Below are 18,598 nucleotides of genomic sequence, written 5' to 3' on the forward strand. Positions count from 1 at the left end.
CTTTCAGCAAATGCTTGCTAGTGTATGCAATGGTGTCATCGTTTGGAGGCTAATTATGGGATGGATCCCTGGATATGGCAGTCTCTAGATGGTCCATCCTTTTGTCTCAGCTCCAAACTTTGTCTCTGTAACTCCTTCCATGGGTCTGGTTTTCCTTTCTAATAATTTTTTTTCTGCTTAGGAATTTGTTTTTATAAAGAGAAGGTTTAATTTGGGTAACTTGGCCAGAGGGTCGTTTGTTCCCAAAGGGCAAGAAATTCAACCTTAATATGAGTCAGGGTAGAATGCTTGAAACTAGAGAAGGTGTTTGCTTTAGAGTTAAGGACTTGGAAGTGTAAACTAGGGATAAGCCTCTTGGACTCCCTGTCTGTCCATGTGCATAGTCTCCTGTGAGCTGATCTTACTCTAAATACTTGAACTTTAAGCTTAAGTAAGTATATTCAAATCCTACTTCTAACACCTTAAGTTTGTTTATTGTTCCCTAAAGAAGAAATAGAGTGTTTGGAACCCCTCAAAGAGGACCTGTGGTGACTTGTGACCCATGATCTTCCTGTTCTCCTGCCTCAGGTGCCCCTGTGCATTGACTCTTCCAACTTCGCTGTGATTGAAGCTGGGTTGAAGTGCTGCCAAGGGAAGTGCATAGTCAACAGCATCAGTCTCAAGGAGGGGGAGCGGGACTTCCTGGAGAAGGCCCGGAAGATTAAGAAGTTTGGAGCTGCTGTGGTGGTTATGGCTTTTGATGAGGAAGGACAAGTAAGTGGCTTCTGCTGGGCTGGCACTCTTGTGTCACCCAGGTGAGAACACAGTGAGAAAAATGTCCGAAATAGCTATATGTGTAGACACACAGATATGGACATATGCTTATCTTTGCACATAAATTTACACACATACACACACTAATAATATATGTCTAGAAATTTGATTCTTTACGTCAATAGAGAATCTCTCTCTCTCTCTCTCTCTCTCTCAGTAGGAAATGGTTGAATTATTCACTAAGTTGCTGGGAACAGACAGCTGGTTATGCATTTGGAAGAAAAAGCAAATAAAGAGACCTGACCCTTCATTCTTTCTTGTTGTTATGACAACACCCCTTGACCAAAGCAACTTAAAATACAATTCTTTAAGGCTCATGGTTGGAGAGGATTAGAGTCCATGTTCATCATGGTAAGGAGCATGGCAGGCAGGCAGGCAGGCAGGCAGGCAGCAGGCAGGCAGGCAGGCAGGCAGGCAGGCAGGCAGGCGGCAGGCAGGCAGGCAGGCGGCAGGCAGGCAGGCAGGCAGGCAGGCAGGCAGGCAGGCAGGCAGGCAGGCAGGCAGGGAGGCAGCCGTGGTTCTGGAACAGCAGCTGAGAGCTTACTTCTGATCCACAACTACAAGGGAGGGAAGGACTGTGTGAGAGTGCACACAAACTGGGAAAGCCCTCATGCACCCAGTGACACAGCTCCTTCAACAAGGCCACACTTCATTTTTTTTTTTTTTTTTTTTTGGTTTTTCGAGGCAGGGTTTCTCTGTGTAGCCCTGGCTGTCCTGGCACTCACTTTGTAGACCAGGCTGGCCTCGAACTCAGAAATCCACCTGCCTCTGCCTCCCGAGTGCTGGGATTAAAGGCGTGCGCCACCACGCCCGGCAAGGCCACACTTCTTAATCATTCCCCAAAAGTTCCTCTCAGTGTTGGCTGGACATTAACATCACCTGGGCTCCTGAATTGCTGGAGCCAGTCTCAAGATTGTGATTCAGCTGGGCCCAGGTACCATTACTATCAATAAAGAAGCAAAAGTCCCCAGAGCTGAGAATCCTGCCTGACTGAGATATCCTTCATCTCATTCTGCTGCGCTTCATATGGGTCTGTGAAATCCCTAAGGGTACTTGAGGCCTATTACCATGTGTGCTTCATAGAGTCAAAAATGATGCATAGTAGGACCTGCTCCCTACAGAGGAGAGGCTTTGGCTGAGTACGACAGGCTGAGAGGCAGGGAGGGTGAGCCTTGCCGGAATCTGAGGTTTGAATTTGAATTTTTAAAAATTTTTATGAGGGAAGATGATGATAATTTGTAGGGCTTTGTTTTTAAATTTTTATTTTATATTTATGACTGGTGCCTGCATGTGCATGATTGGTAAGCAGTGCTTATAGACCAGAAGAAAGAGTCTAGTTTAAGTGATGGGAACCAGACTTGGGTCTTGGAAGAGCAGTAGGTACTCTTGACTGTTAGGACATCTTTCTAGCTTTGTTTTTGTTTTGAGACAGGGTCTCATTATGTAGTGCAGGCTGACCTTGAACTCAAGAAATTCACTTGTCTCTGCTTTCCACAGTGCAGAACTAATTTGTAGTTGCAACTTGAGACACATGGTGTCAGGCATGTGGGTGTGGGGAATAAATCCAGGACGACCCTAGAAAGCAACAGTGGTGTTTGTGTGAGTGATAGGGACATTGCAGGTAGCTCAGGAGAGGCTGGGCACTTAGAGGACTCTTTCCCAGTGTAGCCCACAGCGGCCTGGCACTTGTGTACATAACTCAGGGTGCCCCTACCTGCCTTAGTTCGGCCTCACTATCTCATGTGCTAGAAGTACAAGCCTGATATTCAGCTGCTTATTTTTTAATCTGTGTATAGTGGAGTTTGATTTTTAAGTCACATCTGTCTTTAGAAAACCACTTTGTAATATATTACATATGAATGAAGTTTTTACATAGGTAGTAAAATTATTATATTGAAAATGTCAAGTCTTTAACTGATTCTGCTCTTTGATAAGATTGCTTTTAGAATAAATTGAGATTTGAGTGGTTTTGATGAGTGACATATGCCATTTTTATAGATAATGCTGTGCTTTCGTAAATTACATTTCTGCTTTTTTCTCAGGCAACAGAAACAGATGTTAAAGTCAATGTGTGCACCAGAGCTTACCATCTGCTTGTGGACAAAGTGGGCTTCAATCCTAATGACATCATCTTTGACCCCAACATCCTTACCATTGGTACTGGAATGGAAGAGCATAACTTGTATGCTATCAATTTTATCCATGCAACAAGAGTCATTAAGGTAAGTCTGGATATTTGCTGTCTTTACCAAAGACAGCTCAAATTTATCAGCTTGGTTTAGTGTATGCTTACAGCTAACACATACTGATTGCTGAGAATAGTAACAGTCCTGTCCTTAGCAAGTTGTTTTCTAAGATGGAGGGACTGTATCTTTTATATAATGCTATTTTACTTGTTTTGTATAGCACAAACAAGAATATATAAAACATGTAGTCTATGTAGGGAATAAGTAGTTACGGACACTATAGTAGCTTCACTTTTTTGAAGTGGCGTGAGGCTTCTGCCCCATAGATCTCCTTTTCTGAGTATGCCTTATTCTCAATTTCATGAAGAAACTTATTCTGATATTTATGTTTCTGAAACTTTGTTATTGTGTTTGGTAATAATTTTGTTACTTATATTCTTATCCATTGCCTTTTGTGCTTGCTAGTGTATGTTCTAAATGTTAGTTCTGACCTGAGTCAGTACCCACGCTGCCTTTGTAGTTAGCTGTGGACGTGCCCTCATGCAGGCTTGCCTCACATGTCAGATGAGGATGACCTTGGGGACAATGAGCTCTTACTCCATAAGCAGGTGTCTTGTTAGTTCCATTCAGTGCCCTTTTAATTGTTCTGCTTTGTGTTGGTGATTTACCTTTTTGAAAATGCCCTTCAGTCCCAATGGGACTTTCTATGTTCACAAGTGCAGGACAACTGTGGTGTGCCTGTGGACAAAATGCTTGTTGGATAAGCCCTATTCAGACATATGTCACAGGGCTGATGGCCATGAATTCAGTGTTAATATTTAACATGTGCACATCAAATAAGGAGTCTTTAAAAATGTATTTATTTGTATTTATGTATATGTATGTGTGCCTGGTTGAGTTTGTATCTATTACATGTGTGTTCAAGTGCCAGAGGAAGCCAAAGAGTGTTGGATTCCTTGGAACTGGAGTGAGAGGTTATTGTGAGTACCTGATGTGGGTGCTCTTGTCTCTTTATAAGAGCAGTGTGCACTCTTAACCATGCTGCCATTCCACCCTATAGGATGCCTTTAACAGACACACAAAACAAGGTTGTATGTTGATGAGGCGATGAAAATATGACCAGAGCTGCCAGCTGCTATGTCAGGAGCAGTCCTTCAGGGTTCTAATCTAGTCTACCAAGGACTCTCAAGAATTAGCTATATGTCCATGTAGCATGAATTGGCCTCTTTGAGCTTATTGTTGGTCAAATCATAAAATGCTATTTAACCTCTTTTTTTTTCTTTTTGACAGAGGGTCTTACTGTGTAGCCTCAGATGCTTCATATTTATGAACCTCTTGCCCAATTCTCTTTCCAGTGCTCCCAGGCCCACATCAGCCTCATTTCCAGTTTCCTCTGTGTTGTTGCTATAATTACATTTGTTTGTTTTTATTAGTGTATAATAGGTGACTGTTTCCCTGAATCACAACTAGCCATTGTACTGTTGATAGCTAACTGGTGTGTTGAACAGTGGTGTTGAGAGTGTTCTTGTATTAGGTTGGTACAAAATTAATTGCAGTTACTGATAGTGAAAAATTTCTTTTTTGAGACAGGGTTTCCCTGTGTAACAGAGTTCTGTCTGTTCAGGACTTTCTTTGTGGACCAAGCTGGCCTTAAACTCAGAAGTGTGGCACCATACCTGGTCCCTAGATATCCTTATTAATCAGAATAGGAACCATTATAAGCAACTTGCTTTTGCCAATGAGAAATAATGTTTTATTCTTAACATAAAAAAATGTTTGTGGGCTGGCCAGATGGTTCAGCAGGTACGTATGCTTGGTGTCAATTAAGCCTGATGATGCGAATTTGATTCCTAGCGCCTACATAATAGGGGAGGTGAGAACTGACTCCAGCAAGTTGTGTTCTGACCTCTTGACACATTCTGGCTTGTCTATGGAGTCCTCCAAATGAATACATGTAATAAACATCTTTTTATAGTCAAGGTTTTAGAATTCAGTAACTCTTGGAAAGAATTTTCTCTGTCTTGATGATTGTGGATATTTTTTCCCTGCAAAATGCTATCAAAATTCTTGAAAAATGGCAGTATGTTGTCGATGGATGAGTGAATATGGTGGATAAGGCAAAACTTCACAGCAAGTAATAAATCATTAGCAGAAACCCATAAAGCAGGACTGCACATTAAAATAGAATATAATGCAACCAAATTCATAAAGAATGTATTTCAACATTAAGGAACAAATGTTGACATTGTGAAATTATCATTACTTTAGCATCAACTTAACAGGTTAATCACAGATTAACGTGCCTGAGTTAGGCATGTATGCCTGAGTTTCTCCATAGTGTGTCTAGGAGTAGAATAGCTAGACAGTGGCAAGCTGTCTCCCTGGACACTTAGGCCTGTACCTGTAGTGGGAGTTACTGTTGTTGTCATGGCTAATGCTTGGTATTGTCACAGGCAGCTCAGCTGCCTCTGTTCTGTTTTGTCAAGTTTGTGGTGAAATAGAGAGCTTGTTCATCTAAGCTACTGAATCCTTCCAGCTTTGAACGGGTCAGAATTGTCCGCACATGCACATTCATAGATGTATGCACGTAATCTTTTGCTTTCTGTCTCATTTCCCCGGTCATTTACTCAGCAAATGTTTCAGGTGACGTCACTGCTCTGCATCACTGTGGTCCTTACAGAGGTACTCAGAGGTGACATAGGATTGTGTATTTTCCTGCAGCATGTAAAGTCTAGCAGGAAAAGCTAGCCTGAGGACGTGGCACTGTAATGTGGCCGACTGGGCTTTGTACAAAGCTTACAAGGTATGGCTGATGTTGGCTTTTGTAAACTAAGATTTTTTTCATGTTTTTATGTTCTTGCCAGGAAACATTACCAGGAGTCAGAATAAGTGGAGGTCTTTCCAACTTATCTTTCTCCTTCCGAGGGATGGAAGCCATTCGAGAAGCAATGCATGGTGTTTTCCTTTATCATGCGATCAAGGTATGGTGAAGCCGGTTTTGACTTAGGTGCTGGGAAGATGTCTCCATGGTTAAAGTGCTCACTGCCAAGCCTGAGGACTTGTGTAGAAATTTCAGAGCTTGGGTGAGACTTGAGAGTAGTAGTAGCTCCTACTCTAGGATGAGAGATGGAGACAGAATCCTTGGAAGATCGGAGCGCCAGCCAGCTTGGCATGTTCGGTGGCAAACAAGAGAGAGGCCCTGTCTGAAACAATATGAAAGGCAAGAACCAACATCCAAAGTTGTCCCCAGACTTCCATACATGGGCCATGGTTTGTGTATGCGTTATAAATGCACACACACGATTTTTCAAATAATAATAGAAACAAAAATGATGGCACTCTAACTTAGAGTAGGACTTACAGAATTAGTTCTGCAAGATGACTGGACTGCTTCTGTCTCCTTTAGATGAAGCTTCAGTGGAACAGAGTGCTCTCATCCCTCACCCTGTCCTGGTCTAGGGCTGCGTTTAGACTGTAGCAGAGTTGAATAGTGACTATGTTACAAAGCTGTTCTCTGACCCCTGGTTTAGGGTATCAGTGGAAATCCTTGTTTTCCCTTTCATTGCCTTTAGTTTGGTATGGACATGGGGATAGTCAATGCCGGCAATCTCCCTGTGTATGATGCTATCCATAAGGACCTCCTTCAGCTCTGTGAAGACCTCATCTGGAACAAAGACTCTGAGGCGACTGAGAAACTCTTGCGATATGCCCAGGTAAAGGGGAAAGTGTCCAGGGGGTCTTTCCTGCCTTAGCCTTTGCCACTCACTGGCAGGTACTGGACCTTTACTGAAGAATCAGAGCAAATGTGGAGTTGTATCTCTGGATCATTAATTGTCATCGCCATGGTTTTTGTAGCTCTAGAGAAGCTGTTTTGCAGTAGGACGAGGAGGGAGAAATAGTCCTGATCTCGGCTTCTTCAGCATTCTGAACCTAGATTTCTCTAAGTTGATTTTTAAATTTGAAATATCTCACAGTAAGTTGTAGAAAAGTCATAGAATATTGCAGTCAAAAGAAAATCAAAATCACTCACAGTCTTACCCCTAAAGTTAACCATTGTAGGATGAGGTTTTAAATATATATCCTTGTATGTGCACATATATATATTTTTATTAAAAATAATTTTTCCTACAATATATTATTCTGATCATGGTTTCCCCTTCTCCAGCTCCTCTTAGATCTTCTCCATTTTCTCTTATCCAGCTCTATGCCTTCTTTTTTTCTTCTTCAGAAGACATACTACTACAGCTGCTTCTTTTTTTTACATTTTATTTTATTTTTATTTTTTACACTCCATATTCTGTCCCTGCCCCCATCCACCCTCTGACTGCTCCACATTCACACCTCCTCCCCACCCCTGGTCTCCACTTGGATGCCTCACCTCCCACCCCACCTGACCTCTAAACTCCCTGGGGCCTGCAGTCCCTTGAGGGTTAGGTGCATCATCTCTGAATGAATACAGACCCGGAAGTCCTCTCCTGTATGTGTGTTGGGAGCCTCATATCAGCTGGTGTATGCTGTCTGTTTGGTGGTCCAGTGTTTAAGAGATCTCAGGGGTCCAGGTTAATTGAGACTGCTGGTCCTCCTACAAAAAAGAGAAGAAAAAGGACAAGAAATATATACTCACATACAAAAAACCCATAGAAACACAAAATTGAAAACCATAATATACAGATAAAAAAATATTGCAGGAAATATTTTAAAAATGGTACCATCCCTTGCTATACACAGCTACTCTTGAGGCCCTGGTGACTCTACTGCCTCCATGGCTAGCCCAGGCAGGTTCTCTTGCTGCAGATTCTTCTCACATTCCAGCCATCTACCCCCTGTGGTCACTGGTCTCAAATCCCAGTAACCCAGTAAAATCAAAACTCTAGAGGCTTATAATTTACAAGTCAGATTTATATCAATAAATTCTCACCCCACAAAACGTCCACACAATTTACTCAGAGCCAGTTGGTAAAGATATAAATTGCCCACCTAGATATGACAAATTGTCCTGTAACTATCCATCCCTTAAAGATATTCATAGCTACCTGTGGCTATTTCAGGCCATGTGGCATCTGGATCAGCTTCCTTTTCCTTCGTGTCCCTCCCTGTCAAATCCTGATCATTTCTACATTCCCTAGAAAGACAACCTTAAAATAACCACCTCTAGCCCCAAAGCCCAGGGAACTGAGACTACGACTCTTCATAACTTCTTCAAGCTGAGTATGGGTGTTGCGATATCTTGAAGCAGAGCAAGGATAGGGAAAAATGGGGGAGTTCTTCGGCCTTAAGACGGCCACACCAACGATTGTTTTAGTCTCTGATGTCTGTGTCCTGGCTGGATCCGACTGAAAATCCAAGAGATCAGGAGTTCAAAGCAGAGCAGTTCAGAATGTCTGAGGATGAGACTCACCAACTGTATATTCTGTAATATACAAATCTCAAAACAAAATTCTAGTATCATCAAGATAACTTTTTTATTTGATTCTTTGTCATATCTGACCCATATAACTCTGGAAGGTGTGTAGACACTAGTCACCTTTTCTAAAAACACAAAGACAAAACCTCTCTCCCAAAGCAGTATTGAATTTATTTTGTTTTGGCCATCTATTGCTGGGCATGGGGCTTGCCCTTAAATGTGGTTTATCTACCCTGTGAGACTCCATTGAAGAAAACCAACTTTTCTTTCGCAAACAGTTGTCAATTGGAGATAACCTCTTGGTTAGGGATGGGAGCTGTGTCACTTACCCTCTCAGTGCTGGGACCCCATCTGGCTTGACCCTATGGAGGCCCTCTGCATGCTGCCTCAGTCCATATGAGTTCATATGTGTGTCAGTTCTATTGTGTCTGGAAGACATTGCTGCTTTGGTGTCATCCATTCCCTCTGGCTCTTACAGTTTTCCTCATAGCTCCCTAAGCCCTGTGGGGAGGGGTTTAACGAAGACAGTCTGTTTAGGGACTGAGTATTCCAAAGTTTCTAACTCTCTGTACATTGTTCAGTTGTGGGTCTTTATGTTAGTTCCCATCAATTATAAGAGAAAGCCTCTCTGAAGATGGCTGAGTGAGACAATGATCTGTAGAGCACAAAAACAGTACTTGGTTTTCTGCCTACCATCTAGTCTCAGGCTTGTGACCACCTGGGCTGGCTGCATCAGGCATGGGTTCCATCCAAAGGAGTGGGCCTCACGTCTATCCTACCCACAGTGTCTGTACCACTGCTGTACGAGTGTGTCATACACAGGACGTGGGACGTGTAGAGCTGGGGTGCTGATTACCGGCCTTTTCTAATAGCATGCAGAGTACCTTCCAGTATCATGAACACTAGGAGAGGTGAAGACTCTAATCAGGCACCATAAAAACGTGCACTGTGTTGTTATCATCGTCATCTTTAGTGTGTGTGTGTGTACACGAGTGTGTGTGTGTGTGTGTGTGTGTGTGTGTGTGGATTGAACTGCAGCATTTGAACGTGTGTGTGTGTGTGTGTGTGTGGATTGAACTGCAGCATTTGAACGTGCCAGCCAGATAAGTGTCCTACCGCTGATCTGTATCTGCAGTCCCTGTGTTTTGTCTTTGCATTATGAGCATTCGTTTAAATAACTGATTAGAAGTAAGGTGATCTTGGTGTGCTCCTTCCTACCTATGAAATGACTGCTTCATTCTCAATGGTGATTTTCTTTTTTTGATCAAGCTAATCAGTTTATAGATACAGCAGTCAGATATAAGGTCGTTTTTCACGTAAGTGAAATCTTTGCTGGTCTTTGTGTTTGTATTTACCACTGTCTGTATCCATATTTCCTTCACTGCCTTATGAATGTGGCACATGACTTCTTTCGGGACTGTTGGATGTCTTCCAACATCCTTCCTTGTGTTAGGAGCTTTCCCAGATCAGGAATTGTTTTGATTGTGTGGCTGCTAGGACTTGGTTGCTTTTGTGTATCAGTGATGGGAATGTGAACATGAGAAGGGGTTTTTCTTAGTTACTGCTTCTTTAGATTTCCTGAAGTGCCCTATTAATCATTCTTCTTACTACCTTGGCATTCTTCCTGATTCCGTCTGTTCTTCCTGGTCATTGTTATGGAATGGCTTTGTCATCAGGCCTCATCACAGGTGTCGTCACGTCTCCCTCGTCTGAGTCTCTCTGAGTGTGACTCTGGCTACAGAACTTTGAGTACACCTTCTCCCTTTCTACATTGTCTGAAGACTAAAGTCCAGATGAATTTCTGTGACTTGGCCTCTCTTTCCTTGCAGTGTCACTTGTGGTCAGTCATCCAGTCACTCAGCTAACGCGCACCAAGCTGCTCCGCCTCACTTGGAGGGCTGAGTAGTAGGCGCTGCACCTGGCCTTGCAGAGCCTGCAGACACCCGTGGTGATCTGAAGGGGTGATCGGAAAGCTCTGGAGCCAGCTCTCGCCTTCTGCGTTTATACAGTCTCTAGGGGTTGAACTCAGATCATCAGGCTTCACTGCAGGTGCTTGTCCCTTGCGCCATCTGGCTGCTCAGCCCTGAGATTTCCTATTTGGGCACCTTGTGCCACCAGTGGAGGGTAAACATAAAGTGGCGTACTGTCCCCAGTGTGCCAGGACACTTGCACTGTGCCTTCATCCCTTTCTGAGTTTCTTCCCTTGGGGACTCGGCTTCTCTGAAGCCCTTCCTTCATCAGTGTCTGCATTGGCTCTATTCCCTCAAACTTCCATATTGCTGCACCCATTCGGCTCCAGACACAGACACTTAGAGCTTCCCTTCTCTGTGTTCTCCCTCCCTCCCTTATGGTGTGGATGAACTTATGCGGCCCAGTCTGTCCACTTCCAGGAACATTCTGCCTGCACGTGAGTCTTTCTTCCTTTTCAGTTTTTTGAGACAGGGTTTCATTATGTCGTATATGATGGCCTGGCACTCAGATTCCTCCTGCCCCAGGTTCCCAAGTGCTGGGAATAGGAGAGTCTGTCACTCTGCTCCTGGCTCCAGCATCTCAGCCGGTGTGTGGGTGATGGGGATCCTCCCGGAGAGCTGGAGTGTTAGAGAATAACCCTATGTCCGAGGAATACTTTGATGTCAGTTATTAAGTTTTAGGAAAGAAGGGAAGAAAAAAAATCCAGCCCTTCCCTTTCTCTAACGAAAGCTCACATTTTAAATACTTCTTTCTTTTTCTCTCTCACCATGGACTTCAGTCTTGACCCATGCTGAACACCCTGGGGTCTGGAAACTTGAAGGATAAGACACTAACTTTTTTATTTGCTGCAAAGAGTTCACTTTGTATCATTTGTATCCACTTCTTGGTCTTGATTTTAATTCAGACTCATGGCAAAGGAGGGAAGAAAGTCATCCAGACAGATGAGTGGAGGAATGGCTCCATTGAAGAGCGTCTGGAGTATGCTCTTGTGAAGGTGAGTACAGAGCCCGCACTGGAAGCCTGATGGCTCATTGTGGCTCCCTGGTGCCACTGCTGACAGAAGGGGGAGGGGGAGATGCCCTAGACTTTTGACTGCTGATTTTTAACCTGAGATGTCTGTCTGCCAGTGTTCTCAACTCATTTGACAGTGTCTACAGATGTGTTCTGTCTTCATAGATGGGTATGGCAGATGCTCTGGAACTCAGTGGCTGCCGTGTACAAGATAGGCCTGCATAAACAGCAGGGACACACCCATCCCAGTTAGTAGTTTGGAGGTCAAGAACCCTCCCTAGGCCCTGTAGTGAGTCCAAGATATTCCAGAGTGTTTTTTGGTTCTAGAATTCAACTTTTAATATATGTTTCAGTTTGTCAACTATTTGTTTGTGTCCTACAATTCTTGAAGATCCTGGGATTTGGAGGAAGGCTTGTAAGCAGTGGCCAGGCAAGTCAGGGAAGGAAAGTTCCAGGCTGTTTTGTTTTCTTTTGGTTTTTGTTTGTTTGTTTTGTTTTTGTTGCTGTTGTTTTTTTTTTTTTTAACTTCACCTTTTAACAACCTTTGTAGTGTTGCATCCTATTCTAGCCGAGTAATGTTATAGTGAGAGAAGATACAGATTTATTTATTTATTTATTTGAGACAGGACCCTAGTGTGTATCCCTGGCCAGCCTTGAACTTAAGGAGATCCTCTTGCCAATGCCTCCGGAATGCTAGCATTTAAGACATGCACTACCACACCGCATTGAGCAGATACTGATTTCACAGACGTGTGTATTTGTTAGCATGTAACCAGTGAGCCCAGCCCCTCACACGTGTTAAGCATATACTCTAACACTGAGCAGCATTCCTAGTCCTCACTGTACTTCTTAGTTTCCTGTGTACTTACTTCCTATCATTAGCTAGGCACTGTAGGTAAATTATATCACAGCGATTGCCAAAAACCATGAGGTTGGGACTTTGTGATTTGTAAGTGAGGAAACCAAAATTAATAAATTGCCTGTGTTGGTGATGAGAACAGGGACGCAGACTCCGACTGATTCTGGGGTTCACGTTCTTCAGCATTCCTGTGATTCATTCTTTGTTTTTGGCCTTGATACAGTTTTCTGTTTGTTCCCTCCTCCCTTCTTTGTCTTTCTTTTTTTCTTTTAAGGGCATTGAGAAGCACATTGTTGAAGATACTGAAGAAGCCAGGTTAAACGGGGAAAAATATCCTCGGCCTCTGAATATAATTGAAGGGCCCCTCATGAATGGCATGAAAGTGGTTGGTGATCTTTTTGGAGCTGGAAAAATGTTTCTACCTCAGGTTGGCAAATTAGAAATTTTAACATTTCCTTTGTCTATTTTTGAGTAAGTTGTGCATATGAGTATTTTCTGAGGTGGCAGTATAGACAGAGCTTGAAAGCATTATCTGGCCACTCCTTCTCTGGGTATATTTAGGAACCATCCCTGGCCAGTCTATCTTCACAGTGTATACAGGTTAGAAAGCTTGCAGACATTCTTAGCACCACAATCTGCGTGCTCTGTATTTCCATACTGCCAGGGCCATGTGGGAGATGACAATGACTTTAGAACTTATGGAATTCAGCCCACCAGTTGGCACAGCCAGGATTGGTGTACCTTGGCTGAGGCGTGACCCTGAGGACTTCATGCTGTTACAGAGTTCTGCTCTGCTTGCTGACCTCACGTTCCTCTTAATCTAAGAATTGTATGAAAACTCTAAGGCAGCTTCCAGTCCTTTCCTGGGCAGTATCTCCGGCACCTAAAACAATAGGCTCGATCTCTTTTAGGCATTGCTGCTCGAACAGATTAATGACTCAGTCACCACCCTAGGAAAGGACTCAAGAGTTGTGACCACCACCCTTAGAAAACATTTGGAAATACAGTTAGTGAAACTAGGTTTAAATGATTTTGCTACTGGCTCTGATGTAGAAAATCTTAGGGAGCAATTGAAAGTTCAGAAAGGCACACTCTCATTAGTTAAGCTAGGAAACTTTTATGGTCAGGGAACAAGAACAATGGCAGTGCTGGCCGACGTGACTCTCACTGAGGCTGGGCTGGTGATGATTTCTTGTACCCATTTTGTCCTCAGCTTCTTCGTATGGTTTAATAAGAATTGCTGACTAGTAGATATGCATTTTGAGGATTTAAAGTCGATATGACTGATTTTTATATAAAAGTTCAGAATTTGTGATTCTTTTAAGATTCTAATAAGATTACTTTTAAAGAGTGGTAATAAAATAATTTATCATTTCTTTGTAACTGCAAATTGCTGCCTGTCAGTAAGAGAAACTGTCTGAGAAAACTACATTGCTAGCTCACACTTTGTTAATCTATAGCAAGTTACTCAGTTACAAATGTATGTGAATTCTTAAGAATCATTTGTTTTCTTTGTCTGTAGTTCATAGTGTGATTTCTTGTAAAGGTATTGGGGAACATATTGGTTTTTTAGTCATTTACTAGAAAAAACTAATTTGTAATCACATTATGATTTTATACCACTTGAAAGATTTGGCTGGGATATATAAGCCATGAGGGAAAGAATAAACCTGTTGGAACTTTGTATGTATACGTGTATATGTGTAAAGTTTATGTGAGAATATGTTGGATCTTTGTTCCATCCATCAAATCTGTGTGTATTTATATTTGTAAAGCTTGTCTGGGTGTGCTGGTACTTGCTGCATCCACCAGTTGTGTGTGTATGTTACATATGTGTGACATGCTTGGAGCCTGCTTGCTGGAGCTTTGCTCCATCTAATCTATTTGTAAATATGTATATGTCAGTCTGTATGCATGTATGTATGCATGCATGTATGTATATGTATATGTATGCATGCATGCATGCATGTATGTATGTATGTATTTGTAGGTCTTGGAGTCTGCCTTTTGCTTCACTTACTCAGTGTGTATATGTGTGTATGAGTTTTCTCCTTTTCGTTTCTTTCTCGATGGCCCCAACAAAGTTAGAGAGTTCAGAGTTTTTCAGTGGCCACAGGAAGTGCCAGCCCAGTAAATTAAGCTCTGTTCCCTCAGAGGAAAGTCTGCTGAGTAATTTTTCTCATCACTGGCTGCCATTTTCAGCAACCCCCATCAGTATCTGGACTGCCTGTCAGGTGTTCTCAGCACTGACTTCCATCTGCTGCCTGCCTCAGTTTACCCCCTGGATGTCAAAGCTGGCCATTGGCACCATATCACCTCTTACCTTAGTGCCCACCTAAGATAAATGCAATGTTAGTACTGATATGTGGCTTGACAAGCCAGTGGTCGTCTTTAAGAATGCCTATTTTGAAACTATGTCACTCTTTTAAGTACTGGGACTTTAAATAGTCTGTTTTACGTACAGGCAGAATTCTTTATTATAATAAGTACTTAAAACTGTCATTTAGCGAATTCTTGTTGAGCATCTAGCCTAGGGGCTCTGAAGTAAACCACTAAAAGGCCTCTTTCTAAAGAACAGGTTTTTTTTTTTTTTTTTTTTTTTTTTCGAGACTGGGTTTCTCTGTGTAGTCCTGGCTGTCCTGGAACTCACTTTGTAGACCAGGCTGGCCTCGAACTCAGAAATCCGCCTGCCTCTGCCTCCCAAGTGCTGGGATTAAAGGCGTGTGTCACCACACCCGGCTGTAAAGCACAGTTTTCAGTGAGTTAAAAATCCTCAGAATTTATAGAATGCCGGGATGAATTGTATTGAAGTATGAAACTTAGAAGATGAATAGAATTCAGAGATGGTAAAAGGATGTTAGGCAGAAAAAAAACAATCTACCAAGCAGAAGTTCAGAAACAGAAATTATAACCTTTGGTTTCTGTTTGGTTTTCCTCTGCTGTTCCTCATTTATTGTCACTCCCTACCTTATCCTTATCCTGCTCACCCTAGAAATCTGGGAAGGTCAAATCAGACATTGTTGAGTGGTCCTGAAGCTTCATGGGTCAGCATCGGCAGTCGTGTGATAGTTTGCTAATGATGCCCAACTCTGCTTTTCCCAGGTTATAAAGTCAGCCCGTGTCATGAAGAAGGCTGTTGGCCACCTTATCCCATTCATGGAAAAGGAAAGAGAAGAAGCCAGATTGATTCATGGTTCGGTTGAAGAAGAGGCAAGTCATTTAGTCAGGCCTGGAAAGCTTGTTTTTCTGAGGTTGGGAACCTCATCAGTAAAGTGTTGATGTAAGGCGTCACCAGGGACGACCGTCTGGGTCTCAGGAGCCACCCAGGCGATGGCCGGGGAAATTCCCTGGTGACCCCTTATGCATGCTCACTGCTTGCCTCATGTTGCAGGACCCTTACCAAGGCACCATTGTGCTGGCCACTGTTAAAGGGGACGTGCATGACATCGGCAAGAACATAGTTGGGGTGGTGCTGGCCTGTAACAATTTCAGGTAAGCTGGGATCGACTTCTTCCAGTTCCTTCATGGCCTTTTACTGGGTGAAAGGGCTGGGGTAAGGGGCGCCCATGGATGAAGTGGGTTTTGGTGTTTTGTTTTGTTTTTAGGTTCATAATTATGTTTCTCTTATGTATGTGTTAAAGGACATAGAGAATGGGAAGTAATCTCTAGGGGTCAGGCAGCCAGGAGCCTTCTTGAGAATCTGTGGTGGACATAGTCTCTAAGGCTCCTCAGGCTTTTCATGGCTCACATGTACCCTTTCCCACTCAATGAACTGCTGGGGTTTAGACTGGGGTTCTTAGGGGAGTTGGTACCATGGACTCTATAGGAAAGCTTTGTCGTTGCTAGTCTCGCTGCCCTGTGTCTCTTGGTGATTGTACTAGGGTTCTCTGAGCGGCAGAACTGGCAGAGCAAGCTAATGTATGTGTATATTGTAGTAGTGGGTTTATTCGAGAGGCTAACAGGCTGTGGTGCAAGCAGTGCAGCAGGGATTTCCTGACAGAAAGGCCAGGATCCTGTAGTCAGTCAGTGAGACTGCGTGTAAGGAAGGGCTTCAGGATGGTCCAGCGAGGTCACAGCCCACTGTGGAATCCTAAAGAAGTAGAGCGAGGGAACGTTTACAGACAGCAAACGCTTCCTTCTTCTGTGTCCTTCCGTGTGGGCTGCCACTAAGAAAGGGTGGCCAGAATGAGGGTGAATCTTCTGACCTCAGGTGACCTAGCCAAGAAGAATCTCTCACAACCATTCCCAGCTGCTTGGGTTTTAGACACGTCCAAGTGTAGTCAAGTTGACAACCATGGTTAGCCATCACAGTGATGATGAAGTAGCAGTTGGAATGATATATGCAGGTATAACCCCCTTTTGATAACTTAACAAAGAATACATATTCGTAACAAAGTTATTTCCAGATAAGCTAATGGTTTATATTAAGTTTACAGTTTCCCTGATTCACAATATGTTTCAATGAAAAAGCCACTAAAGCCTGCCCTGGTCCCAGTGTCCTGTCAGCAGTCCTTTGGAGTCATGACTGCTTTCCACTGTGCCTTCTCTCTCTCTGGCAGAGGAGCCCACTGGCGCTCTGGCTCTCATGTTCTGTCTGCTGCTGCCAGCCAGCAGTGAGCCTTCTCAGCCTCTCTCCTCTCACCACTTGACCTGTCCCTGCCTGGAACGCTGGTTGATTCCACTCAGGAATGCCGAGCTGGTTGTACCCGGAGGGCAGCTTTCCCCACGGCCAGGCTTCTACCTGTCCTTCCAGCCTTTGTCAGGAAGGCAGCTTTCTTTCCTAGCCTTGACAATCAGGACTGCACTTCCCTCCCCCTACTGACTTTACTATTCGTTAAAGTGAAACACCAGCCTCAGTTCTTTGGGGTCACTTACTTGCCAATATTATTTTGACCTGCATCAACTTTAAATGTCCTGACTCATTAACATTCAGATTTTCCATTGAGAAATAGGTTAGAATATTAAGACTGATTTTTGATCAGATAATTAATGCATGACAGTTGATTTTAGATATACTCTCTCAACTATGAAAAGACAGTTATGTACTTTCCCCATATAACACTAGTTATATAAGAAAATTCACCTATCAGATTTTCAGGAATTGATGTAAAAATGGGCTAGATGTGATGGCTCATGTATTTAACCCCATAGGTTTAAATCCCACTTAATGCAGATGTGGGTAGATTAACATAGTAAGTTCCAGGCCAGCCTGGGCAAGCAACGAGCAGAAGCTTCCTTCTTTCGTGTCCGTTCCTGTAGGCTGCCACCAGAAAGTATGGCCCAGATTTAGGATGGGGTGCAGGGAGAAAAGGGGGGAGCAACAGTAATAGGCCCTGTGAGTACTACTTAACCTCAAGTGGAAGAAGGAAAAAAAAAAAAAAGACTCACAGCTGGGTGCTGGGCTGGTAGGATGCCGCCATCTAGTGGTAGGATGTGTGAATTGCAGGGGCAGCTGTCTGGAAGAGACAGCATTTGTACCCTTCCTTTTCCCTTTCCTGTCTCCACCTCTTTCTCCTATTTTTAGTTAACAAGGAATATATATTCCTAAGTTACATATTTATAAAACGTAGTATGACATTGAAACACATGTGTACAACATATACTGATCCAGCATTGTCGCCGTATGTATCCTTACTGAGGTGGAGGACTCACTCTTCTCATTCTTCATAATGCACACTAGGTTGTGTACAGAGGCACCTGCCCTGCTGTGGAGCAGCAACTGTACCACTTGTCATGCGGGGCTCTAACTCAGAGCTTCTGTTTCTCAAGTATGCCATGAAATTTATCTTATGCCCTTGAAGATGCTGTGGGGCAGCCTTGGTGCTAGATTGGTACTCAAGACTGGAATTGTCTGCCTTTGTGAGGTCCTAAACTTACAATGTGTAGAAAATTATAAATATTTCAGTCACTTCCCAGCAAGGCTTGTTGAAAGAAAGCAGGTTAAGAAGTTGCAGGTTGAGGTTGCTTCCCAGCCCCCTTGCTCACTGTCCCCAGTCTGTCTCACTGGCCACTGCTTGTCACTCTTTTGGTTCCTTCTTTCCCGAGCATCCTCAAACACAGGGATCCCTCCAGGCCCAGCCCCTGGGCTTTTCTTCTGCCTAGAATGGTGCTTCCTAACCTTTCCTGTGCCCTCTCATTGGGCATCTTGAGACTTATATCTGCAGGAGGGAAGGTTTGATCTCAAGTCCTGCATTTCTAGGGAGTTGTCTGGTAGCATTAGTGCTACAGGTACAAGAATCCCCAGTAGTTAGGCCCATCAACCATATAATCTGCAGTGTTTTGACTCTGTACAGTCCACCATTGGTAAGGCCCCAGTGTCTTCATGTGGCTCTCTTTTCCTAGGGTTCAGACATA

General features: G+C 43.4%; 1 protein-coding gene across 4 annotated transcripts in view; it reads left to right on the plus strand.

The window, feature by feature from the left end:
* Window positions 1-18,598, plus strand: part of Mtr (5-methyltetrahydrofolate-homocysteine methyltransferase) — a 77,459-nt gene that overhangs the window by 34,182 nt on the left and 24,679 nt on the right. For all 4 annotated transcript variants that reach the window (XM_021180294.3, XM_021180295.3, XM_029468371.2 and 1 more), the window contains exons 15-22: window positions 568-753; window positions 2,856-3,035; window positions 5,864-5,980; window positions 6,572-6,712; window positions 11,279-11,368; window positions 12,519-12,671; window positions 15,347-15,454; window positions 15,636-15,736. In XM_021180294.3, coding sequence (XP_021035953.1) covers window positions 568-753; window positions 2,856-3,035; window positions 5,864-5,980; window positions 6,572-6,712; window positions 11,279-11,368; window positions 12,519-12,671; window positions 15,347-15,454; window positions 15,636-15,736 — 1,076 coding nt within the window. The remainder of the gene's footprint in view (window positions 1-567; window positions 754-2,855; window positions 3,036-5,863; window positions 5,981-6,571; window positions 6,713-11,278; window positions 11,369-12,518; window positions 12,672-15,346; window positions 15,455-15,635; window positions 15,737-18,598) is intronic.

Source organism: Mus caroli, unplaced genomic scaffold, assembly GCF_978045245.1.
Source record: "Mus caroli unplaced genomic scaffold, Mus_caroli_1 scaffold_15, whole genome shotgun sequence".
Taxonomy (NCBI): domain Eukaryota; kingdom Metazoa; phylum Chordata; class Mammalia; order Rodentia; family Muridae; genus Mus; species Mus caroli.